Source organism: Phoca vitulina, unplaced genomic scaffold (genome assembly GCF_004348235.1).
Source record: "Phoca vitulina isolate PV1807 unplaced genomic scaffold, GSC_HSeal_1.0 scaffold4, whole genome shotgun sequence".
NCBI lineage: Eukaryota > Metazoa > Chordata > Mammalia > Carnivora > Phocidae > Phoca > Phoca vitulina.
The window spans coordinates 77,814,786-77,842,550 of NW_022589707.1; the positions used below are offsets into that span (position 1 = coordinate 77,814,786).

Below are 27,765 nucleotides of genomic sequence, written 5' to 3' on the forward strand. Positions count from 1 at the left end.
AACTTGTTTGGTGCTCAGAGAAATATTTACCAAAATGTTGCTTTATGAAGGTTATAATATTATATATTACTAAGCAACAGTTATTCAGTTGGTCCAAATAAAAGTGTCTTTTGTAGAATAGATTTTAAAAATAAGAATATGTGGTCAGTAATATGTTAAACAGATAGTGATTTTTAAAGAGAAATTCAGATTTGGTATTTTCTTTGCTATCCATTAAGTCCCAACTTGTTTAAGGCAAGACTTTAACGACTTGTTTAAAGTAAACTTGAGGGGCACCTGGGTGGCTCAGTTGGTTAAGCGACTGCCTTCGGCTCAGGTCATGATCCTGGAGTCCCAGGATCGAGTCCCGCATCGGGCTCCCTGCTCGGCAGGGAGTCTGCTTCTCCCTCTGACCCTCCTCCCTCTCATGCTCTCTGTCTCTCATTCTCTCTCTCTCAAATAAATAAATAAAATCTTTAAAAAAAAAAAAAAAAAGTAAACTTGAGGGGATGGGGCACCTGGGTGGCTTAGTCGGTTAAGTGTCAGCCTTCGCCTCAGGTCATGATCCCAGGGTCCTGGGACTGAGCCCCGGGTCCGGCTCCATGCTCAACAGAGAGCCTGCTTCTCCCTCTCGCCCTGCCCCTTTCCCTGCCCCCCAGCCGCTCGTGCTTTCTCTCTCTCTCAAATGAACAAATAAAATCTTTAAAAAATAAATAAACTTGAGGGGTGCCTGGCTGGCTCAGTCAGTGGAGCGTGCAACTCTTGATCTCAGATCGTGAGTTTGAGCCCCACATTGGGTGTAAAGATTACTAAAAAAAATAAATAAAACTTTAAAAAAGGTCTACCTTCGGCTCAGGTCTTGATCCCTGGGTCCCTGGATGGAGCCCTGCATCGGGCTCCCTGCTCAGGGGGAGTCTGCTTCTCCCTCTGCCCCTTCCCCTGCTCGTGTTCTCTCACTCTCTTTCTCTCAAATGAATAAATAAAAAAATCTTTAAAAAAGAATTTTAAAAACTTTAAAAAAAAATTAAAATAAACTTGAAACAATCTGCTAAGCACCAAGCTCATAAATTAAGATAAAATGTGCTCAAGCCAGAGCCAGATGTATTTTATCTAATCCTAGATCCAGATTAATTCTCTTTCCCATCCTTCAAATCTCCTCCCCATTTGCTAATAAGAAGCAAAGCCTCTGGCAAAAATGAGGATGGTACGTTATATAAGCACACTGGATTTGGAAAGAACTGAGAATTGCTGCAATTTTGGTCAGATTTGTAACATACATGCTTTCATAGTGCTACTTCAATTTGAAAAATCCTATCTATAAAAATTATTTTAATATTATTAATAATTCAGTGTTAATATCATAAATATTTTCAGTTCAATTGTTACTTCTGCTTTTCTTACTGGTAATTTAATACCATTAATAGAACAGTAGGGTTTTAACATTGTAGAAAGTGAAAATTGAGAATGAATGTTCTGGAGCTACAAAGGCATATTTTAGTGTTAGTAACATCTTTTTAAAATATTAAGAAATGATAATTTAAAATTTTCCCACAATAACAACACCATGCTACACTTACACCTTAGCCTGTAGAGATGACGTAAACCTGGGGGTATCTTTAAGTTGTGAGGTCAAAAGCAATTTTCATTTCACAGTGAGTAAGAATACAACAGAGACATCCTTCTCCCAGTTGAAGCAATCATCATGTTAGTGTGGCGGGCAGTCACTGGGAGCCAGTCTCCACAAAGCTCGGCCACAGTGTGAAGAGCCTGGAAGCGGAGACCCTCCTCTCTTGCTGCATGAGAACCAAAGAGTTGCAAGACAAGCATGCCTTGTCCCGGGGCCCTGGGCTTACACCCATCAAAAGTATCCATGCAATTGAGTTTTAGAGTTACCTCTAAAAGAGACTAAAATGTTTGTTATTCTATGGCCTAAGTTAAATTTATTAAAGTCGTGAATAATGGTACAACAATATCTTCATTGTAATGGAAGCACAGTCTGTAAAGAAAACTAGAGAGAAATGAGAAAACAGTGCAAAGATAGATAATAGTGCAAATTGGGTTTATTTCTAGTGATGTTTTTCCCTCAGCAGTTATGAAATTCCCATAATTGCAAGGATTCCTTTACCATCCTTGAGATCTCCTGCAGGCCTCTCAAACTCGTTTACCTGGTGTGCTTTCCTTGCTGACACACAAGAGGAACTCGTGTTACCAGCAGTAGTAGTCTTTTTTTTCTCAATTCAGTCCCGGGAAAGTATTTTCTACATTAACAAATATGTGTTGAGCACCTACCGAACGTCAACCACTTTCCTGGAACAAAAAGTATCTCAGCTCTTCAACAAGTCAAAATGACCTAAAGAGGTTTTAAAAATAAAAGACCTTCAGGGCGCCTGGCTGGCTCGGTCAGGTAGACTGTGCCGCTCAGCGTCAGTGTTGTGAGTTCAAGCCCCAGGTTGGGCAGGGAGCCTATTTAATTTTAAAAAAATACTACTAAGATTAAAGTCCTTCTGTATTTCAGGACCGATGAGATGAAACAGAGCCAAAGTAGACTTAAGTAAATACTTATGCTGGTAGGTACACAAATGCAATGAGATGTACTGGTTTTAAAAGACATGAAATAACAATCTCATGAAATGCCAGACTTTCCAGCAGAAGAGAGAAAGAAGACACCCTATTAGGGGTTTTAGCTCCTTTAAGAAACAAATGAAATCCACCTTTCCCAAATGCTTGAATACATAGGGTTTAAGTAAAAACTATAGTGCTTGCAAAATAAAATCTAGGAATGTTTTCACATGCTTTCAGTCTGAAGGGCTGACTTGTTTTGAGGAAAGGAAATTGTGAGATGGTTGGTTCACAGAATGTTAGCAGATAGGGGAAAAAATGCAGTGTCTTCAGAACTGTTATTACAGGGGCTGACCTTTTGCTCCTCCCCAGCCGCCTGCCCGATCCCAACTCTCCTATCCAGGCCATTGCTTTTGCACCAAAATAGAAAGAATTCTTTTTAGGGGAAATTATGAGTTTTGCCTGAAAGCAAATGATATGAAGATGGTTCATGGTATTGGTATTAGAGCACATTTTCCAAATTCAAAATAAAGGCATTATCGTATGCCCTGAGTATTTTAAAACAGTAATGAGAAAATGCTTGAAATAAAAACAAAATATTTGAAATCAAGGTTGACCAATAAGTTCCAGGTTTAGTCCACATCAACTGAAATAGGGATAATCTAGGTTTAGATTTCTTTTTTTATTCCTGGAAGGGGAAAAAAAAAAGAGGTTTTTGTTGTCTTATTTTTGTGTTATATGTTTGATATTTGTTAATTACCGACCCTCCAGCAGAATTAAATACATATGGATTCAAAGCTGACAGCTACCATAGCTTGCCAAAACACAACCAGAGGTTTTCAAAATGTTGATTAAAATTGTTTCATTTTGGACTCTACAGGAATATAATTCCCTCCCCCTAAACAGAGAAAGGGCTGTTTTCGCAGCATTTTGAGTTTGCTATCCCAGGAACTGTCAGATCATCACCATACACATTTTTTCATTGTTTATGCACTTATGTCTTACATTTGAAATATTTTCCTAATTCATGCTTTTTTTGATGGCATCTTTGCAGTGAGTATTTAAAAAATGTACTTGAGCCCAGAAAACATTTTTTAGAAAGCTAACATTAAACTGATTTTTCAAATAAAATATTGTATTCTAGTCAATTAAATCCAGGAAAAAGCTTTGTGTGAGTAAAAACATACTTCAGAATTTTGCATTTAGACATGTATACTGTTAGGAAAATTTAATTAAAACCAAAATTTCCCAACACAGAAATTCTCTCCACAAAGGTAGTAGAGGGAAAAAAAAAAAAAAAAAACAAACACGCTTTTATTATTGAATAAGCATTAAACCAGAATGTGATGCACATCACAGGAAATCTTCTAAGAGATTGCAAAGACAGAAATCTTACTCTTTTATATAGCCAAGCAGACAACCCAATACATGCATGTTTTCAGGGTAAATAACTAGTCCTTAAGTGAAAGGACTTGACAGCATTATTTGTTATACATGGTGCATCCTAACTTGATCTGGTAATTGAGGTGACCAATTGGCTTTATCCAGAGAAAAACAAACTCCATCTTTATATGAAGAGATGGTTTTGCAACCAGGAGCAAGGCCCCTTGGGTCCCACAGAAACTGGAAGATAGGGCTACTGTCTCCCTTGATGTTTACATTCCAAAAGAGATGGTTCTCAAGTCCTTGGGAAAGACCTTCCTGGCTCTCAAAGTTGACTGAAGCCCTAGCCAATCTTGTAAAGGATATGTACATTTCAGAGAGTATAAAGTACTTAAAAGTACAAGTTTTCTCAAGTAAACACTCTGAGAAAAAGGAGAGGAAGGCAATCTTTTTTCTTTATTTTTCAACCAGGAGAATTAAGTCTCTTATTTTTTTTGTATTTGTCCTGATAATACGCCCTACAGTTGGATGTGACCCAGCTATTCATTGCGTTAATAAATATTTTCTGTTTCTAGCTGCTTTTTTAGGACTCACACATTTAGAAGAGTTAGATTTATCCAACAACAGTCTACAAAACTTTGACTATGGCGTATTAGAAGACTTGTATTTTTTGAAACTCTTGTGGCTCCGAGATAACCCTTGGAGATGTGACTACAATATCCACTACCTCTACTACTGGTTAAAGCATCACTACAACGTCCACTATACCGGCCTGGAATGCAAAATGCCTGAAGAATACAAAGGGTGGTTTGTGGGAAAATACATTCGCACTTACTTCGAAGAATGCCCCAAAGACAAATTACCAGCATACCCTGAAACATTTGACCAGGATACGGAAGATGATGAATGGGAAAGAATACATAGGGATCACACAGCAAAGAAGCAAAGTGTAAGAATCACTATAGTGGGATAACTGAGAAATTGTTCTCAGGTTTTGTGTTTGCTAGACCGATGTCAGAAAACCACATGTTTACATTGGGATTAACATGTTGCCTACTGATGCAGGGTTATCCAGCTAAAGGAAGGGTCCCTTAGTTAGTAGTAGTAGTACTGTGAGAATTCTAGCGCTCAAGGGAATACTTTCATCCTGCTTTCCTGCCTATTGCAGACCGGCCTTTAGTGATGATTCCGCACTGGCAAACTGCAGGATTTGGGTCCTAATGATGACATTGGAATTTCATAATGTCCTGTATAAATGTTTTTACTGCTTTTTGAAAATAAAAAAAAAAAAAACTTGGTTCATTTTTATATGCCTTGTGATAGCTGTTGGTGCATACCTAAAGATTAAAATGAAAATATATGAACGCTTAATAAATATAAAATATCATTCTCTCCCTCCGCCCTTCCCACTTTTTTTTTTTTTCAGTAAGTCAGCTTATACATAGAATAAATCCCATTTCAGACTCCTGTGCATTCCAAAATGAGGTCCTGGTAAACCCAAATTCTCAAGTACTCTTCACTGATTGTTGCAAACAACTGTCAAGCTAGACCTGAAGGAGAATTGTCACAAGCAAATAAATAGAGAATCTGGAAATTGTATTGGAGACTGGTCAGAAGATGGGACTCCGAAGAATTTGTAGATGGTGTGAAACATTATGAAACATGAGCAATGAAGAGGTATAAACTCTAGAGAATGTGGAAATAGCACTGAGTTTTGAACTGAGACTAGAAAGCCACCTGCCAGTGGGAAGGGCCTGAGCTCTTCAATATGTCAAGCATAAAGCAAAGGATGAAGTTAGAATTCAGGGTCAGGACTGGGGCTGAGGCAGAACCCAGCAGGAGGCAGTGATCTCCAAAGCAACCGAGTAAAGAGGTGGTGTCCAAAGGAAGCCCCATGATTTGGGTTTGCAGGTTAAAATTAGCTCACCCAGGGAAACGGGTCATCAGAAAAAGAGGAAATACCTGGAGAATAACCCCATCAGCTAGTGTTTTGATAGATAGCTGTACTATTAGAAAAATTAAAATATGTATATATATACATATCCTTAAAAATGCCACTTTTTCATTTTCATAGAAATTTCCCTTTCACGCTGAGTTGAATACATTTTCATTTCACATGTATATAACAAAGTTTAGCAAACGGTCTTACTGGATACTTGCACAAAGCATAAAAGCTGATATACGACAAATAGTACTGAGCATTTCTTAAGCACCGACTAGATGCTAGACACTGTGCGCAAAGCTTTACATATTCTAATTCCACAAGATCCCTCTGAGGTAGGTAATATTATCTGCCTTTTCTAGGTGAGGAATCCAAGGCTTAGAGTTTCGGTGGCTTGGACACAGTCACAGAGCTGGCAGGCGGCCTAACCAGCATTCAGGTCCATCTGAGCCCTTTCTGCTGTGCGGGACTCTGCCCATTTTACCAGTGGTTTGGATTAGGGGTAGAGACTTACACATACTCGGTCTCAGTGCAAATCCTCACCTTATTCACTGTGAGGGAATAAAGGGAGCTGTTAAATCTGTTACTAGAGTGTTAATGTTCATGAACGCTCAGAGTAACATACTAAGAACACGAGACCTATTTCAGGTCTGATGGTGGAGGAAGCCTAGGTGGGAGACTGAGGCACACAGTGGGGACACAAGGGTTCTAGAAAGAAAGGAGATTAAATCTGATTCAGAGGAAGGCTTCAAGTTACTCTCTGGTTCCATTTTTGGAGGCTAGTTGGAGATTTTATTGGTTGATTTTTATATTCAGTGTCATCTTCCAGATCTATTTGGAAATAAAGCTCTGAAACACATTGCAATAGAAATTGATCCATACTATTCAAAAGTAAGTTAGAGTTGCTAATATCGCCCAGGACCAAAATTGAAGTACATTTATTAAAGCTTAGGATTTGCCCCTTCGCTGTATCAGAGTTTATACTTTTCAGGAAAACAGAGTTGATCAATGACGAATTGAACATTTAGGTACCTCGTCTCCTGCCGATTTCTTGAGAGTTGAATAACTTGTCTTTGGACCTTTCTTCTGTTCAATAGATGATGAAGGTCAGGAGATTTAAAAAATAAGTATATTTTGTGGCAGTCAAAAATATGATAATCCTGAGATCTACATACTTGAACATACATGTTTAAATGTAACAATTATTTATCCAATTCTCGAGTAATATTTGGATAAATACTCAAGTTCTGTTTTGTTCTGTTTGTTTTAACTTTCCTACTAGTCCTCAAATTCCCTGATTGTTCTGAAGTAAATAAGATTCACTGCAAGCTGAGGTCTCTTGAGTCCTAAGTCTGAGTCATCTCTGACCTAATGCCTGGTTATTTGGGAAAGATACTTAACGTTAAGCAGTTCAGATTTTTCATTTACTAACCATTCATCCTCTGGGGCTTACGCCCAAGATCAATTAATGTCTGTTTCTGAGGAATCCGTTTCTCCTACTCTGGCAAATAGAAGCAAATCAGTACTGAAAATCTACTTGCCTAAATTCGATGAGACGTCGAGGCTCCTCTCTTCAAGAGGTGGGGGGGAGGGTGTTGGTGAGTGGAGGGGAAAATGTAATCTGTGACTAACAAATCAGTGTAAATACTGGAGTGAATAAGAACAACACGAATGGGGCAGGGAGACTGGCAAATTACTTCATAATTCTGTTCAAAACATTTCAATATTATCTCCTATAAATTCTAGAAACATAAACATGCACCTACAGGGGTAATCACACATCAAAGCTTCTTCTGACCTGCTCATCTGGCCAGTCACTGAGTGAGTGGAGAAAAATTTCAGCCAAGTGGAGCTTCTCATCCGCAATATATCTATTTTACTAAAGCACAACACAACTCCTGAACTTAGAAATCACTTGTGTCCCCGTGACAAATGTTTGCTGAAGTGTTTTAGCATATACTCTGCACACTTAATTGTCACAATATTATAGCAAGCATTTTTCTCCCCTGCCCTCAGCTACCTTTTAAACATTTTAAGATAACAGTTTAAAGTTAATTTTATTCTAAGGTTTTTGCAGACAAGGATTTTGTATAACTCTTGTGGTCATTCAGCCAAACAGCTCAAATGATTAGCCAATATTTACCTTCAGTGTAGCAATCAGAAAGTCAAACTTCTTGCCAAAAAAGTGTATAATTCTAGACACACCAATAGATTGACTGACCTTAGCTGGGAGAAAAAATTGAAAAGCTGAAACATCGCTGAGATTGGGTTTTTATCTTTGACATACTCAGGGTAGCTGGAATTAAAACTGATTTCATTAAATAATCTTTAGCAAATTAAAATATCATAAAGATGAGATAGGTAGTACATTTACTTCCTTAGAAAGCCAAGGTCTACTCAGGCTTGCATGTTTAATTTTTTCTGTGATAAAGACTTTTGTATTAAGAAATACAGAATTACACTTCTAGATAAATGTGAATTTATTTTTTTAGAGTGAGAGGAGGTGGGAGGACAGAGGGAGAAGGAGAGAGAGAATCTTAAGCAGACTCCACACCCAGCACAGAGCACAACACGGGGCTTGATCTCACAACCCTGAGATCATGACGTGAGCCGAAATCAAGAGTCAGTCACTTAACTGACTGAGCTACCCAGGTGCCCCAGATAAATATTAAATATTTTTAAGTAGACCACAAAATATCAAAAAACTTAAGGCAGTATTTTTGGCTATCTTGGACTAATAACTACCTAAGATCGATCAATCAATCAATCAATCTATCTGTCTATCTATGATACAATGTATGAGATATATATTACATATATAAGAGATATCATTATCTGATGTAAAGAACATATGCCATTGCATAGTACAGAATTGTTTATTGTTTGGCCCTCTCTGTATTCTCTACACAAGTTGCAACTTCATGTTGCCCATTTCCTCTCCATCCCAAACTTCCCAGTGGACTTTGTGTCTAGGCATCAGGAAAGGTATTTATGTGGAAACAGATTAAAAAAAAGAAATCTAGGGAAAGTTATAGCTGTAAATGTCAACATTTTAAAAGAATATAGACTCAAATCAGTAACCTAAATTTCCACCTTAAGAAACTAAAGATGAGCAAGAAAATCCAATGCAAGCAGGTTAATAAAGATTGGAGTGGGGATAAAATAGAAAATAGAAAAACAATAGAATCAATAAAAATCAAAGTTGATGTTTGAACACTCATGTTCATAGCAGCATTATTTCACAACAGCCAAAAGTCCACTGATGAGTGAACAGATAAACAAAATGTGGTATATACAGCTAATGGAGTATTTTTCACTCTTAAAAAGGAGGGAGATTCAGATATGAGCTGCCACATGGGTGAAACTTAAAGACATGATGCTAAATGAAAGAAATCAGGCTCAAAAGGGCAAATATTGTGTGATTCCACTTACATAAGGTAGTCAAATCCATAGAGGGAGAAAGTAGAATGGTAGTTGCCACAGGTTGGGAGTAGGGGGAAATGGGGAGTTAATATATAATGGTTCAGAGTTTCAGTTCTGCAAGTAAAAAAAAAAAAACTTTTGAAAAGGTTCTGGGGGCGCCTGGGTGGCTCAGTCAGTTAAGCATCTGACTTCAGCTCAGGTCATGATCTCAGGTTACTGGGATCAAGCCCCACATTGGGGGGGGTCCTCACTCAGTGTGGAGTCTGCTTGTCCCTCTCCCTCTGCCCTTCCACCCGCTCATGCTCTTTCTCTCTCAAGTAAATAAATAAAATCTTTAAAAAAGAAAAATTCTGGGGGCGCCTGGGTGGCTCAGTGGTTGGGCGGCTGCCTTCAGCTCAGGTCATGATCCCAGGGTCCTGGGATCGAGCCCCGCATTGGGCTCCCTGCTCAGCGGGAAGCCTGCTTCTCCCTCTCCCGCTCCCCCTGCTTGTGTTCCCTCTCTCTCTCTCTCTCTCTCTCTCTCTCTTTCTCAAATAAGTAAATAAAATCTTAAAAAAAAAAAAAAGAAAAAGAAAAATTCTGGAGGTGGATGGTGATGATGGTTCCACAACCATGTGAATGCACTTAATGCTACAGAACTGTACACTTAAAATGGTTAAAATGGTAATTTTTGTGTTATGTATATTTTACCATAATAAAAAAACTAAAAAGTTGGTTGTTTGAAATGATCAACAAAAATTAACAAACCTGTAGCTAGACTGATCAAGAAAAACGAGGGAAGACTAAAATTTCTAAAATTAGAAATGAAAGTGCATGCATTACTACTTGCTTCACAGGAATGAAAAGGATTATAAGAGAATACTATGAACAATTGCACTTCAACAAATTAGGTTACCTACATTGGAACTGACAAATTCCTAGGAACACACAAGCTATCAAACTTGACTCAAGAAGAAACATAAAATCTGAATAGATCCATAACAAATAAGGATATTAAATCAGCAATCAAAACACTTTCAACAAAGAAAAGCCTAGGACCAGATGGCTTTAGTGGCAAATTCTACCAAACATTTAAAGAATAACATCAATCCTCAAACTCTTTCAAACTATAGAAAAGGAGAAAATAGCTCCTAACTCATTCTGTGAAGCCGGTATTAGCCAATAAAGAAGCCAAAGACCTCATAAGAAAGGAAAACTACAGAACAATATTCCTTTTAAATATAGATGCAAAAATCCTCAACAAAATATTAGCAAAGAAAATACAGCAGCATATTATAAGGATTATACACAATGAACAAGTGAGATTGTTCCCAGGAATGCAAAGATGGTTCAACATACAAAAATCAATGTAATAACAATATATAAATAGAACGAAGAAAAAAATTTCAGTTGATGTGGAAAATGCATTTGACAAAATTCAACACCCTTTTATGATTAAAAAAAATTCAACAAACTAGGAATGAAAGCCTCCAGAGATACATGCCCTGCCATTTCTCAGAAACTCACCCCAGTGTTCAACCACCATTGCTAACATGAAAATATTAGGCCAAACCAAAACTTTGAATGTTGCATCTTGAGTCCATTTTCTTTCTTCAAAAAACAGATTTTTTTAATAGTCCATTTTTCTGGAGGCAGTGAGTTTGGGTGACTAGCACATTTTCTTTAAAGTTTTTATTTAAATTCCAGTTAGTTAACACACAGTATAATTAGTTTCAGGTATACAATACAGTGATTCAACGCTTCCATACAATACCCAGTGCTCATCACAAGTGCATTCCTTGATCCCCATCACCTATTTAACCCCTCTCCCCACCTAACTCCCTTCTGGTAACCATCAGTTTGTTCTCTATAGTTAAGAGTCTGTTCTTAGTTTGCCTCTCTCTTTCTCTTTTTTCCCCTTTGCTCGTTTGTTTTGTTTCTTAAATTCCACATAAGTGAAATCATATGGTATTTGTCTTTCTCTGATTGGCTTATTTTGCTTAGCATAATATTCCCTAGTTCCATCCATGTGGTTGCAAATGGCAAGATTTCGTTCTTCTTTATGGCTAAGTAATATTCCAGTGTGTGTGTGTGTGTGTGTGTGTGTGTGTGTGTGTGTGTGTGTGTGTATAACCACATCTTTATCCATTCATCAATCAATGGACACTTGGACTGTTTCCATAATTTGGCTATTGTAGATAATGCTGCTATAAACTAGGTGGCTAGCACATTAAAGTTTACAATTATTTTGTTAAATCTTTATTACTAATAAAGTTATAAGTTCATTCAAGATGGCAGACTAAGCACATATTTCAGCTTTCCTCTCCTACCCAAATTCCAAGAAATGATTTTTTTTTCAAAAATCTGTAATATCCCTGGAAAACAAAGCAGAAGTGGTATTGGTGGATCAGACATTAATAGTTCCTAAAAATCCAAAGGCAGACATGACGAGATTGAATGAGGAACAAGCAAAACATGGCTGCTGTAAAAGAAGGAACAGCGCTATATGCCTATACAGGGTGTATGCCAGGAATGAAAGATGTAATAATAGTAACACTATTCTCATTAAAAATATGAAAAAGGAGTAAAGAATGAGACAAGATGGCTGCATATCCCTGCTACTGAAAAAAAAAAAAAAAAGAAAGAAAAGATATAAGGATTGGAATGAATGGAAATAAATGACTGCCTAGAAAACCCCAAAGAATCAACTGGCAAACTATTAAAACCAAGAAAACAATTTAATATACAATCAAATACAATAACATCATGTAAAAACTATAGCTCTTTTCAGCATCAGCAACCAGTCAGAATTATCCCATTTGGTATATTTTCTTTACTTTTTCAATCAAAAAAATTACAGGTACAGTTGAAACTCCTTGTGGTGCCTGGGTGGCTCAGTCGGTTAAGCATCTGACTCTTGATTTCTGCTCAAGTCATGATCTCAGGGTCGTGAGATCAAGCCCCACTTTGGGCTCTGTGCTGGGTGTGGAGCCTGCTTAAGATTCTCTCTCTCCCTCTCCTTCTGCCCCTCCCCCACCTTCTCTCTCCCAGAAAGAAAGAGAGAGAGAGAAAGAGAAAGGAAGGAAGGAAGGAAGGAAGGAAGGAAGGAAGGAAGGAAGGAAGGAAGGAAGGAAGGAAGAAAGAAAAGAAAAAGAAAGAAAGAAAGAAAGAAAGAAAAGAAAAAGAAAGAAAGAAAGAAGGAAAGAAAAGAAAGAAAGAAAAGAAAGAAAAGAAAGAAAGAAAAAGAAAAAATTTGTGAACATTTTCCCCACTTCATTCAACCCGTCCACCTCAGGGGTAACCATCACCTTGCATTTGGAGTTTTCATTCCCATGCAAGCTTTTTTTATTTTGCTATATATGTGTGTGTCCCCTTAAAAATATATTATTGAAAATCTTTCAAAATATTAAGTATATTATTATTTTGCACATTGAAAAATTGCATGCAAAGGGTATTAGATTATATATGTCATTCTGCAACTTACTTTCACTCATATATCTCTAGACTCATCCATGTTGATATCTACATATGTTTATGGCATTCTTATTATCTGAAATCAGTGTGGATGTACACTTTTTAAAATATATTTTTTCCTTTCATTTCCAGAAATATATATGGAAACTAAAAAATGCACCTTAAACAACATATGGATTAATGCAATGGACTGGATGTGCCCCCACCACCAAACTCATAGGTTGAAATCCTAGCCCCCAATGTCATGATATTAGGAGGTAGAGGGCCTTCAGGACATAATTAGGGTGGAGCTCTCATGAATAGGATTAGAACCTTTATGCAGGGGACCCCAGAAATCTCTGTCTCCCTCTCTCTGTCATGTGAGAATACAACAAGACAACAACGGTCTATGACCTAGAAGAGGGCCCTCTCTAGAACCATGTTGGCACCCTGGTCTTCGACACCTAGCTTCCAGAACTGTGAGAATTAAGTTTCTGTTCTTTATAAGCCACCCGGTCTATGAAGCTTTATTATAGCAGCTCAGACTGACTTAAGACTGTTAAAGACAAATGTCACAATGAAAGTACAAAGCAGTTTGGAAAAAAATGGAAATAACCTCGATGTCCTTCGAGAGGAAGAAAGTTAAATAAATTATGCTACACCCATAGTATGGAAAATGATTTTAAGTATTTAAAAATAATTTTGTAATTCTATATGGACTGACATGGAAAGATTTCCAGGATATAAAAGAAAATATAAAACAATATGATCATTTTCATGTTAAAATTTTTAATTGTGTATTTTTAATCACATATATGTAAATGTATTTTAGAAAAACAGAAAACTGGTAACATTGAGTACCTTTGAGTAAGTGATTGGGTTTGAGGGAGATAAAGGTAAGTTTTTGCTTTTACAGTCTATTGTTAGAATTTTTAAATTGAGAATATATTCTTATACTGTATTTTTTTTAGTAGATGAATTGAGGATACATAGACAAATGCTAAACAAAAAAAGCAGTCTAGAAGAATGGACAAAGGACCAACTCCCAGAGCATACAATCCAGTAAGAGCTGACTATATTATAAGCATTTAAAATGTTTTTAATTGGCATTCTTATGGCCTATGACCGTAACTGAAGTTTCTATTTTCTTTATATTTTTCTTTATATTTGTTTAGTTAAAAACAGAAAGCAAGACAAAGAGTTGTAATGAACATACTCACTGACAGATCTCAAGGTTTTCAATCGGAGAACACAACCACGAAAATTCAAATGCAGCACATTTAGACGCCACCTTTGCAAAGTAGACACTATACATTTATCTGTGATTATATTTTTTACTGCGGAAAAATCAATCTAAAAAGGATAAGCAAAAGACGTTAAGAAATGAGAAAGATCTTTTGCATGCAAAAATTTTTAATATTTTAAAAGCATCAAGAAACAAATGTCTTCATCACATCTCTCACTTTTTCATTTCTTTGTTTTCAGGGTCATTCTGGAGTTTAATTACAAGCAGATTTTTTTTTTTTTTCATGGTCATCCCCAGGTTTAGTTACAAACAGATTCCAAATGCCCAATCTAGGTCAACAGCTGGGAGGGCAAGAGTCTCACATCTACCCCACAACGGAGTTGATTGTCTTGGAGTGGCCTGGATACCTCACCCCCCATCATTGCAGGTGAGCCCCAAGGCTGCCCCCCACTTCAGTGTCAATGAACCCATCCAGGTTCATTATTAATGGGTGCCTCCTTCTCTGTTCATGAGCATAGATGATGTGTTAAGTTCTTGACTGTGGGGAAGACAATTTAGAGTGTGGGGTTTAGAGTGGCCTTCTCCTAACTCATAATTTGGAGGAGGGAGGTCTAGGGGAAAGGAAAGATGACCTGAGTGAACCTGGCTGACTGCATGTAATATTGAAGAGCACAGAGATTTCTGGGAGCTCTGAGTGGCCGGGGCCAGCTGATAAACAATAGCATTGGTATCGTAGTATTAATCATGTCTTTCAGCTAAAAGATTAAGTTTATGAGCTTCCAATCAGCTTGCCATCTGAACAAAGCTATTCTTTGTGCTAAAATGTTTGTTACACTTGAGCACTCACAAATGAAGGTAAAATTAATAGAAGATGAAGGACAGCGAAGAATTGTGGAGAAAGAAATTTGCTGAGCGTAAAGAAACTTAACCTCCTACCCAGGCTCTGTTCTTCACTGACATGTACTCATATTTTCTCCAACTTTACCTAGTGAGGTCTCTGGGCAAAAGTGCTAGCTTTTCCTGCCAGGCTTCTGCAGGATTTGTTCTGATCTTAGTATTATACATAATCTTTCTCTTTCTGATTGCTTGGAATCATTTTTTTATTCTTTAGAGGCTTTCCAAAGCAAAAAGTAACATCCCCAATCTATCACATACGAAAGAGATTTATTACTTTAAACCAGTGATTCTCAAAGTATGGTCCTGGGACGAGCAGCATCAGCATCACCAGGAACTTGTTGGAAATACAAATTCTCAAGCCCCACCCCAGACCTACTGAGTCAGAAATTCTAGGTTTGGCAATCAGCAATCTGTTTTAACAACCCCTTTAGATAATTTTTTTTTAAAGATTTATTTATTTATTTGACTGTGAGAGACACAGTGAGAGAGGGAACACAAGCAGGGGGAATGGGAGAGGGAGAAGCAGGCTTCCCGTGGAGCAGGGAGCACGATGCAGGGCTCGATCCCAGGACCCCGGGATCATGACCTGAGCCGAAGGCAGACGCTTAACGACTGAGCCACCCAGGCGCCCCTATTTCTGATGCATTCTGAAGTTTGAGTATCACTGCCTTAAACTAAAAATAAACTTAAGACAGGCATATTACATTTGGTAGCCAAGATGGGTTAGTGGAGACAGAAGCACATTTTCTTCTTGCCATTGTTGCACAAGGAATAGTAAAGCCAAGAATGGGATATCAAGATGGTGACTTGATTTATGAATGGCACCTTAGTTTCTTTGTCTAAATGTTAGAATTTATGCTGAATGGTTCCAGCCATCTCCTCATAGGTCAGTTTGAGCATGTGATGTCGTTACTCCTCTGATCGTTGGCTGTCAAGGAGGGGTGGTAAAGTCAGCTACTGACTGAACATCAGGAAACAGGGGAAATGTTGCCACTGCAACGTTGCTTGATGGCATAAATGATTACAGAGATTAAAGTATCATCCAAGGAACAGAAAAGAGAAATCATCAAGGACAATTTATGCTTATTTTTTGTGGTTGGCTGAGACCTCTCCCCAGTGTCTTATTGGAATGAGAAATTCTAGGTTACAAGAAGAGTAGAAAAATAGTACAATGACAATACCAGCCTAGTTGTCCATATTAGAAAATGCCAGAGTGTATGTGTGTCTTTGTACATGCAGATACCCTAAGAATATCAAACAAGCTGTGTTTACATGTTGTATATTTTAGCCCCATTTCATGCTCAGTTTTTTTTCCCTTTACTCCATATTTTGTGCTACTTTGTTATGTTTTGTGAACCAATAAAAGGAGCTAATATTCACTGAGTGTTGCCTACCTGCCAGGCTCCATGGTAAGCACTTTACTTACATTTCCTCAGTTTATCTCAGCAGCGTCCTGAGTTAGGCAATGTTAAGTCTAACTCAGATATAACAGAGATCTGTTTCCATCCAAAAAGAATATTCGATTTATTTCTACCATGTAAATTAGAAAATACTGATAATATATCTCTTAAAATAACATTATTATCTTTCCATCTTGTCCTTCAGGCTTGTGCCTGGACAAAAGAAAAACAAATGCACCTACTTTCTGTGGCCCCATTGGGAGAGCAGGGAAAAGTAGTCCCTAATATAGCTGGTTTTATAGCAGGCTGTTCTCCTTTAAGAGCTAGAATAAAGACATAGCTTCCAGTATTGTCTACTTACACTATTCCACAATGAGCTTCCTTGTGTCATCAACGTCCAGGAGTGACAAACTTGACCACATATTACTATATCTCTTAAAGTGAGGCAGGCGAAAATCTAAACACAAAGAAGAGAAATACACAATTTTGAAAATTATGGAAGGCAACTCTGCCACTTACCTTTTTTTGTTGTTGTTAATGATGATAATGTAATCCATATTGTTGTAGTTGGGGTTTAAGTGCTGAACATGGGAATTTTACCTAAAGTACTAGAACTTATCCGATGATGCCTTTGTTATAATGTGATCTTTGCAATTGATAGTCACAAAAGGATGGGGAAGAAGATAGACAGATTTATTTTCTGACCGAAAGTGGCTTTCTGTTAGCAAATGAGTGGTTTCCCTAAATAGTAGCCGCTACAGAGAAGGCATTCAATGATTGCTTGCTGAACTAAACTAGATTCCCTTTAAAGGATTCCTAGGAAAGATCAATAAACCCATCTTGGCTTCAATTTCTGGAAAAATGATAGATTAGAAAGCCTGCAAATCCTCTTGATACAATGATTTTTTTGTTTTTAAGATTTTATTTATTTATTTGACAGAGAGAGAGACAGGAAGAGAGGAAACACAAGCAGGGGGAGTGAGAGAGGGAGAAGCAGGCCTCCCGCCAGGCAGGAAGCCCAATGTGGGACTCGATCCCAGGACCCTAGGATCATGACCTGAGCCGAAGGCAGATGCTTATTACGACTGAGCCACCCAGGTGCCCCCCCAAACAATGCTTTTAAATGCTAAAACAAAGCTTTTAGAAAGATTTCCTTTTTTTAATTTAAATTCAATTAATTAACATATAGTGTATTATTAGTTTCAGAGGTTGAGTTCAGTGATTCATTAGTCTCATATAATACCCAGTGCTCTTTATATCACGTGCCCTCCTCTTTTAAAAAAGATTTTACTTGAGAGAGCAAGCGATGGAGAGACAGCATGAGGATCGGGGAGGTGCAGAGGGAGAGGGAGAAGCAGATCCCCCACTGAGCAGGAAGCCCAACTCCAGGCTCAATCCCAGGGTCCCAGGATCATGACCTGAGCCAAAGGCAGACGCTTAACTGACTGAGCCATCCAGGCGCCCCTCTCGTGTCCATCACCAGTTACTCCATCCCCCCACCTCCGTCCCCTCCAGCAACCTTCAGTTTGTTTCCTTTGGTTAAGAATCTCTTATGGTTGTCTCCCTCTATGATTTCATCTTGTTTCATTTTCCCTCCTTTCCCCAATGATCCTCTATTTCGTTTCTTAAATTCCACAGATGAGTGAGATCATATGATAATTGTCTTTCTCTGATTGACTTATTTCACTTAGCATAATACCCTCTAGTTCCATCCACGTTGATGTAAATGGTAAGTATTCATTGTTTCTGATGGCTGAGTAATATCCATTGTATACATATATATACCACATCTTCTTTTGGGGGGGGGCTTGCATTTTTTTTATTATGTTATGTTAATCACCATACATTACATCATTAGTTTTTGATATAGTGTTCCATGATTCATTGTTTGCGTATAACACCCACGGCTCCATTCAATACGTGCCCTCTTTAATACCCGTCACCAGGCTAACCCATCCCCCTACCTCCCTCCCCTCTGGAACCCAGTTTATTTCTCAGAGTCCATAGTCTTTGATGGTTCGTCTCCCCCTCCGATTTCCCCCCCCTTCATTTTTCTCTTCCTGCTATCTTCTTCTTCTTTTTTTTTTTTAACATATAATGTATTATTTGTTTCAGAGGTACAGGTCTGTGATTCAACAGTCTTACACAATTTACAGTGCTCACCATAGCACATAAACACCCCAGTGTCTGTCACCAAGTCACCCCAACCCTCCCACCCACCACCACTCCAGCAACCCTCACTTTGTTTCCTGAGATTAAGAATTCCTCATATCAGTGAGGTCATATGATACATGTCTTTCTCTGATTGACTTACTTTGCTCAGCATAACACCCTCCAGTTCCATCCACGTCATTGCAAATGGCAAGATTTCATTCCTTTTGATGGCTGCATAATATTCCATTGTATATATATATACTACATCTTCTTTATCCATTCATCTGTCGATGGACATCTTGGCTCTTTCCATAGTTTGTCTACTGTGGACATTGTGCTATAAACATCGGGGTGCACATACCCCTTCGGATCCCTACATTTGTATCTTTGGGGTAAATACCCAGTAGTGCAATTGCTGGGTCATATTATACCACATCTTCTTTATCCATTCATCTGTCGATGGACAGCTGGGCTCTTTCCATAGTTTGGCTATTGTGGACATTGCTGCTATAAACATTGGGGTGCAGGTGCCCCTTCGGATCACTACATTTGTACTTCGGGGTAAATACCTAGTAGTGCAATTGCTGGGTCTATATGCTAACAATGAAACGGAAGAAAGAGAAACTAAGGAGTTGATCCCATTTACAACTGCACCCAAAACCATAAGATACCTAGGAATAAACCTAACCAAAGAGGCAAAATTTCTGTACTCAGAAAACTACAGAACACTCATAAAAGAAATTGAGGAAGACACAAAGAAATGGAAAAATGTTCCAAGCTCATGGATTGGAAGAACAAATATTGTTAAAATTTCTATGCTACCTAGAACAATCTACACATTCAATGCAATCTCTATCAAAATACCATCAACTTTTTTCACAGAGCTGGAACAAATAATCCTAAAATTTGTATGGAACCAGAAAAGACCCCAAATAGCCAGAGGAATGTTGAAAAAGAAAACCAAAGCTGGTGGCATCTCAATTCCAGACTTCCAGCTCTATTACAAAGCTGTCATCATCAAGACAGTATGGTACTGGCACAGAAACAGACACATAGATCAATGGAACAGAATAGAGAGCCCAGAAATGGACCCTCAACTCTATGGTCAACTCATCTTCGACAAAGCAGGAAAGAAGATCCAGTGGAAAAAAGACAGTCTCTTCAACAAATGGTGTTGGGAAAACTGGACAGCCACATGCAGAAGAATGAAACTGGACTATTTCCTTACACCACACACAAAAATACACACAAAATGGATGGAGGACCTAAATGTGAGACAGGAATCCCTCAAAAAATCCTAAAGGAGAACACAGGGAGCAAACTCTGCGGCCTCGGCCGCAGCAACTTCTTGCTAGACACGTCTCCAAAGGCAAGGGAAGCAAGGGCAAAAATGAACTATTGGGACTTCATCAAGATAAAAAGCTTCTGCATAGCAAAGGAAACAGTCAACAAAACTAAAAAACAACTGGGATGCTTGGGTGGCTTAGTCAGTTATGCATCTGCCTTCGGCTCAGGTCATGATCCCAGGGTTCTGGGATCGAGTCCCACATTGGGCTTCTTGCTCAGTAGGGAGTCTGCTTCTCCCTCTGCCTGCCGCTTCCCCTCCTTGTGCTCTCTCTCTGTCTCTCTGACATATAAATAAAATCTTAAAAAAAAAGAAAGATAACCTACAGAATGAGAGAAGATATTTGCAAATGACATACCAGATAAAGGGCTAGTATCCAAGATCTATAAAGAACTTACAAATCGCAACACCCAAAGAACAAATAATCCAATCAAGAAATGGGCAGAACACATGAAGAGACATTTGCAAAGACATACAAATGGCCCACAGACACATGAAAAAATGCTCAACATCACTCGGCATCAGGAAAATACAAATCAAAACTGCAATGAGATACCACCTCACACCAGTCAGAATGGCTAAAATTAACAAGTCAGAAAAGGACAGCTGTTGGCAAGGATGCAGAGAAAGGGGAACCCTCCTACACTGTTGGTGGGAATGCAAACTGGTGCAGCCACTCTGGAAAACAGTATGGAGGTTCCTCAAAAAGTTGAAAATAGAGCTACCCTATGACCCAGCAATTGCACTACTAGGTATTTACCCAAAAAAAAATTTCTTAAAAAAAATTTTTTTTTAAGATTTTATTTATTCATCTGACAGAGAGAGCACACAAAGCAGGGAGAGTGACAGGTAGAGGGAGAAGCAGACTCCCCGATGAGCAGGGAGCCTGACACAGGACTTGATCCCAGGACCCTGGGATCATGACCTGAGCTGAAGGGAGACACTTAATGACTGAGCCACCCAGGTGCCCCAAATCTAGGGGTTTATGGGCTTGTTGGTGTGCTGTTTTAATCCGATTAACCTTCCCTGCACCTGCCATCCAATCAGGTTTTTGTCACGTGGGAAAGGGTGGTGAGCTCTTTCCAGGGTGGTATAAAATCCTTTTAGGGATGGTTTCCTCTTAGGGCAGGGAGCCTTGTCCCTACCTGCCTTTCTTCCTACTATTCTTCATGAAAAGTTTGTACCCTTTTTTCCAACCTCTCCCTATTTCCCCTATGCCACAGCCCCTGACAACTATTTTTTCTACTCTCTAAAACACACTTTTTTTTTTTAAACATACCTGAGTTTTTTAAAAAGTAAGGAAAATATCCAGGCCCACAATCTTTGCAAACCCAGACTCCTTTTTTTTTTTTTTAATTTTTATTTTTTTAATTTTATTTTATTATGTTATGTTAGTCACCATACACTACATCATTAGTTTTTGATGTAGTGTTCCATGATTCATTGTTTGCATATAACACCCAGTGCTCCATGCAATATTAAACCCAAACTCCTAATAAGGTGTTCATACTATAGTTGCTCTGGATAAGGAAATAGTGGGGATGGTTTTGCTTTTCATGAAAAATAGATTTTGTGACAAATAGATTTCAGATTTCACTGGCCATGCAGGGACAGAAAAAGTTACCAGGCTGTACAAAGCTAGAAGTCCTAACTTGAGTCAGAGAGAGAAAGGGAAACAGAAAGGGGGAAATAGAGAGAAATCCAGGATTATTAAACAGAGAGGATTAAAACAACACAACTACTACCTATTGGTGAGGAAAAAACTAAGGTAACTAGCCTGGGATTTAAAAAAAAATTCCCTGAAAAACAAACTGAGGGTTCTAGAGGGGAGGGGGGTGGGAGGATGGGTTAGCCTGGTGATGGGTATTGAGCAGGGCACGTTCTGCATGGAGCACTGGGTGTTATGCACAAACAATGAATCATGGAACACTATATCTAAAACTAATGATGTAATGTATGGGGATTAACATAACAATAAAAAAATTTAAAAAAGAAAAAAAAATGCAAAAAAAAAAAAAATTCCCAAAGAATTTGTAACGAAAGACCAGCTATCATGTGGATTGGAATTTGAATTTTAGTTATTTGTGGGTCCAATGTGAATTTATTACCTTTGTAATTGGATTTGATACATTAACAAGCACAGAGCTTCCAACTCAGTGATAACTCTGAGACATCTGGCAGAAATAAATACCATCTCTCTAAAGAGGCACATCTTCAAACCATGCCTTATAGGAGTCCTACAGATTAATCCCCCCACAAAAAATGAGTTTTCAATAAAAATTACAAATCACATGAGGGGAAAAAATCCAAGAGTCAACAACAGACAAACAATAAATACCTTCTTTGACCCCAAGAGTGATATACAACAGAAATTTACAGGGACAATCTATAAAAACAACGTCTTCACAGGCAACATGATGACAATTAATTCATATCTTTCAATAATCACTCTCAACGTGAATGGCCTAAATGCTCCCGTAAAACGGCACAGGGTTGCAGATTGGATAAAAAGACAGGACCCATCCATATGCTGTCTACAAGAGATTCATTTTGAACCTAAAGATACATCCAGACTGAAAGTGAAGGGATGAAGATCCATCTTCCATGCCAGTGGACCTCAAAAGAAAGCTGGGGTAGCAATTCTTATATCAGACAAATTAGATTTTAAACTAAAGTCTGTAATAAGAGACACAGAAGGACACTGTATCATTCTTAAAGGGTCTATCCAACAAGAAGATCTAACAATTGTAAATATCTATGCTCCCAACTTGGGAGCAGTCATCTACATAAGCCAACTGTTAACCAAAATAAAGAGTCATATTGATAACAATACGTTAATTGTAGGAGACCTCAATACTCCACTCTCAGCAATGGACAGATCATCTAAGCAGAAAATCAACAAGGAAACAAGAGCTTTGAATGATACATTGGACAAGATGGACCTCATAGATATTTACAGAACATTCCACCCTAAAACAACAGAATACTCATTCTTCTCGAGCGCACATGGAACTTTCTCCAGAATAGACCATATACTGGATCACAGATCAGGTCTCAACTGATACCAAAAGATTGAGATTATTCCCTGCACATTCTCAGACCACAATGCTCTAAAACTGGAACTCAATCACAAGAAAAAAATTGGCAGAAATTCAAAAACTTGGAAGCTAAAGACCACTCTGCTCAAGAATGTTTGGGTCAACCAAGAAATCAAAGAAGAACTTAAACAATTCATGGAAATCAATGAGAATGAAAACATATCGGTCTAAACCTATGGGATACTGCAAAGGCGGTCCTAAGGGGGAAATACACAGCCATCCAAGCCTCACTCAAAAAAAGAAAAATCCCGAATTCACCAACTAACTCTACACCTTAAAGAACTAGAAAAAAAGCAACAAACAATGCCTAAGCCACGCATTAGAAGAGAAATAATTAAAATTAGAGCAGAAATCAATGAATTAGAAACCAGAAACACAGTAGATCAGATCAACGAAACTAGAAGTTGGTTCTTTGAAAGAATTAATAAGATCGATAAACCACTGGCCAGACTTATCCAAAAGAAAAGAGAAAGGACCCAAATTAATAAAATTATGAATGAAAGGGGAGAGATCACGACTAACACCAAGGAAATAGAAACAATTATTAGAAATTGTTATCAGCAACTATATGCCAATAAACTGAGCAATCTGGATGAAATGGAGGCCTTCCTGGAAACCTATAAGCTGCCAAGATTGAAACAGGAAGAAATTGACAACCTGAATAGGCCAATAACCAGTAACGAGATTGAAGCAGTGATCAAAAACCTCCCAAAAAACAAGAGTCCAGGGCCTGATGGATTCCCTGGGGAATTCTACCAAACATTCAAAGAAGAAATAATACCTATTCTACTGAAGCTGTTTCAAAAAATAGAAACAGAAGGAAAACTTCCCAACTCATTCTATGAGGCCAGCATTACCTTAATCCCCAAACCAGGCAAAGACCCCATCAAAAAGGAGAATTTCAGACCGATATCCCTGATGAATATGGATTCCAAAACCCTCAACAAAATCCTAGCTAATAGGATCCAACAATACATTAAAAGGATCATCCACCACGACCAAGTGGGATTTATCCCCGGGATGCAAGGGTGGTTCAACATTCGCAAATCAATCAATGTGATAGAACACATTAATAAGAGGAGGGAGAAGAACCATATGGTCCTCTCAATTGATGCAGAAAAAGCATTTGACAAAATACAACATCCTTTCCTGATTAAAACTCTCCAGACTATAGGGATAGAAGGAACATTCCTCAAGTTCATAAAATCCATCTATGAAAAACCCACAGTGAATATCATCCTTAATGGGGAAAAGCTAAGAGCCTTTCCCTTAAGATCAGGAACACATCAAGGATGCCCACTCTCACCACTATTGTTCAACATAGTACTAGAAGTCCTAGCAACAGCAATCAGACAACAAAAAGAAATAAAAGTATTCAAATTGGCAAAGAAGAAGTCAAACTCTCTCTTTTCGCAGACAACATGATACTTTATGTGGAAAACCCAAAAGACTCCACCCCCAAATTACTAGAACTCATCCAGCAATTCAGTAATGTGGCAGGATACAAAATCAATGCACAGAAATCAGTTGCCTTCTTATACACTAACAACGCAACTGTAGAAAGAGAAATTAGAGAAACGATTCCATTTACAATAGCACCAAAAACCATAAGATACCTCAGAATAAACCTAACCAAAGAGGTAAAGGATCTATACTCTAGGAACTACAAAACACTCATGCAAGAAATTGAAGAAGACACAAAAAGATGGAAAAATATTCCATGCTCATGGATCAGAAGAATAAACATTGTTAAAATGTCTATGCTACCCAGAGCAATCTATACCTTCAATGCCATCCCGATCAAAATTCCAATGACATTTTTCAAAGTGCTGGAACAAACAATCCTAAAATTTGTATGGAATCAGAAAAGACCCTGAATCGCCAAGGAAATGTTGAAAAAGAAAAACAAAGCTGGGGACATCACGTTGCCCGATTTCAAGCTATGTTACAGAGCTGTGATCACCAAGACAGCATTTTTCTGGCACAAAAACAGACATATAGACCAATGGAACAGAATAGGTAGCCCAGATATGGACCCTCAACTCTATGGTCAAATAATCTTTGACAAAGCAGGAAAAAACATGCAATGGAAAAAAGACAGTCTCTTCAATAAATGGTGCTGGGAAAATTGGACAGCCACATGCAGAAGAATGAAACTTGGCCATTCTCTAACACCATTCACAAAGATAAACTCAAAGTGGATGAAAGACCTCAATGTGAGACAGGAATCCATCAAAATCCTAGAGGAGAACATAGGCAGTAACCTCTTTGTCATCGCCCACAGCAACTTCTTTCAAGATACATCTCCAAAAGCTAGTGAAACAAAAGCAAAAATGAACTTTTGGGACTTCATCAAGATAAAAACCTTCTGCACAGCAAAGGAAACAGTCAACAAAACAAAGAGGCAACCCACAGAATGGGAGAAGATATTTGCAAATGACACTACAGATAAAGGGCTGGTATCCAAAATCTATAAAGAACTTCTCAAACTCAACACCCAAAAAACAAATAATCAAGTCAAAAAGTGGGCAGAAGAGATGAACAGACACTTCTCTGAAGAAGACATACAAATAGCTAACAGACACATGAAAAAATGTTCATCATCATTAGCCATCAGGGAAATCCAAATCAAAACCACATTGAGATTCCACCTTACACCAGTTAGAATGGCAAAAATGGACAGGGAGAGAAACAACAAATGTTGGAGAGGTTATGGAGAAAGGGGAACCCTCTTACACTGTTGGTGGGAATGCAAGTTGGTACAGCCACTTTGGAAAACAGTGTGGAGGTTCCTCAAAAATTTAAAAATAGAGCTACCCTATGACCCAGCAATTGTACTCCTGGGTATTTACCCCAAAGACACAGATGTAGTGAAAAGAAGGGCCATATGCACCCCAATGTTCATAGCAGCAATGTCCGCAATAGCCAAACTGTGGAAAGAGCCGAGATGCCCTTCAACAGATGAATGGATAAAGAAGATGTGGTCCATATATACAATGGAATATTACTGAGCCATCAGAAAAGATGAATACCCAACTTTTACATCAACATGGATGGGACTGGAGGAGATTATGCTAAGTGAAATAAGTCAAGCAGAGAAAGTCAATTATCATATGGTTTCACTTATTTGTGGAACATAAGGAATAATATGGAGGACATTAGGAGAAGGAAGGGAAAAATGGGGGGGGTGGGGATTGGAGGGAGAGATGAACCATGAGAGACTATGGACTCTGAGAAACAAACAGGGTTTTAGAGGGGAGGGTGGAGGGGGGATTGGTTAGCCCAGTGATGGGTATTAAGGAGGGCACGTACTGCATGGAGCACTGGGTGTTATACGAAAACAATGGATCGTGGATCACCACATCAAAAACCAATGATGTATTGTATGGTGACTAACAATAAAATTTTAAAAAATAAAATAAAAAAACAAATAAATAAATTAATACCTTCTTTAATCAAATTGTCAGATAGTGATTATGAAAACATTAAAGTGATAAAAGACTTAGAAAAATAAATTCTTGAGAAGAGCTGTTGTCAAAATAGGACTGGGCAGATTGATAAAGGAACCAAATAAAATTCATGGGAATTAAAAATATAATGACTGAAATTAAAAACTCAGTGGATGAGTTACATAGCAGATGAAACCCAGCTGATAAGAGAATTGGTAAACTGGATTATGTATCAGAAGACAATACAGAGGATAAGGCACAGAAAGATAAAGAGATGAAAAATATAACGGGGGTTAAGAGGCACATTACATAACATGAAAAGGTCCAACATTTTATATATATATATATATATATATATATATAATATACATATACATATATATATACACATATATATATATATATATTATATATATATGTGTATATATATATATATATCTTCATAGAGTTTCTAGAAGGAAAGAACTGAGAATGGAATATAAGGAAATTTAAAAATATGACAGATGAAAATGTTCTAGAACTAATGAGAAGCAAGAGTTCTCCTATTCAAGAAGCAAAAGAAGTCCCAAACAGGAAACTCAAAAGATAATATGGCATTGTAGTAAAACTGCAAAGGGCCAAAAGCAAGGGACAACCTTAAATTCATCCAGAGACAGAGACAGTGAGAAAAATGCCACTTCACAACCACAGAAAGCAGAAGTCAGCAGAAAATACTTATCAGTCTCCGACACCACATGCAAGTAAATTACAACTCAAGGACGAGCACTAAGTAAAGGTATTTTGAGACAAAGATTGAGAGAGTTTATCTGCAATAGGCCTTTCACAAAAGAACTTCTACAGGACATTGGAATCAGAAGAAAGGAGTGAGATGGCAATAGTAATGATGGGCAAAGAAACCAATTAAGTTAATATATTAATATAGCTTATCAACTTTCTTTTCATTTATGTTCATCTTGTTCAGAACTGTATTTTAGGTGGATTTTTTTCATTTTTGATATTTATTCCCATTGTAATGAAGAGAAAATTAAGGTTGAAAGACTATAAGAACCCCTCACTATGACATGTAGACTAATGTGATGGAGCAGGAATTCAGGTCCATTTTTTTAATTGAAATATACAGTTGACACACAATATCCCATTAGTTTCAGGTGTACAATATAGCAATTTGACAATTCTGTACATGATGCTGTGCTCACCCCAAGTGTAGCTACCATCTGTCATCATACACACCATTACAATATTATTGACTATATTCCCTATGCTGTGCATTTTACTCCCTTGACTTATTCATTCCATAACCCGAAGCCAATACCTCCCTTTCCCCTTCACTCATTTTGCCCATCCCCCCATGCCCTCCCCTCTGTCAACCATCATTTTTCTGTATTAATGAGTAATTTCTGCTTTTTTTGTTTGTTTTGTTGTTTAGATTCTACATTTAGGTGAAATTATATGGTATTT

The 27,765-nt window shown here is 37.9% G+C and overlaps 2 protein-coding genes across 2 annotated transcripts in view; one reads left to right on the top strand and one right to left on the bottom strand.

Annotated features, from left to right (window-relative positions):
• The window catches only part of LRRC17 (leucine rich repeat containing 17), a 31,658-nt gene extending 26,426 nt beyond the window's left edge, over positions 1-5,232 (top strand). Inside the window, exon 4 of the mRNA XM_032402308.1 lies at positions 4,497-5,232. Coding sequence (XP_032258199.1) covers positions 4,497-4,894 — 398 coding nt within the window. The 3' untranslated portion in view covers positions 4,895-5,232. The remainder of the gene's footprint in view (positions 1-4,496) is intronic.
• FBXL13 (F-box and leucine rich repeat protein 13) overlaps positions 1-27,765 on the bottom strand; it is a 237,227-nt gene that overhangs the window by 126,135 nt on the left and 83,327 nt on the right. The window contains exons 8-9 of the mRNA XM_032401864.1: positions 16,623-16,718; positions 13,939-14,071 (exon numbers count right to left, since the gene is read on the bottom strand). Coding sequence (XP_032257755.1) covers positions 13,939-14,071; positions 16,623-16,718 — 229 coding nt within the window. The remainder of the gene's footprint in view (positions 1-13,938; positions 14,072-16,622; positions 16,719-27,765) is intronic.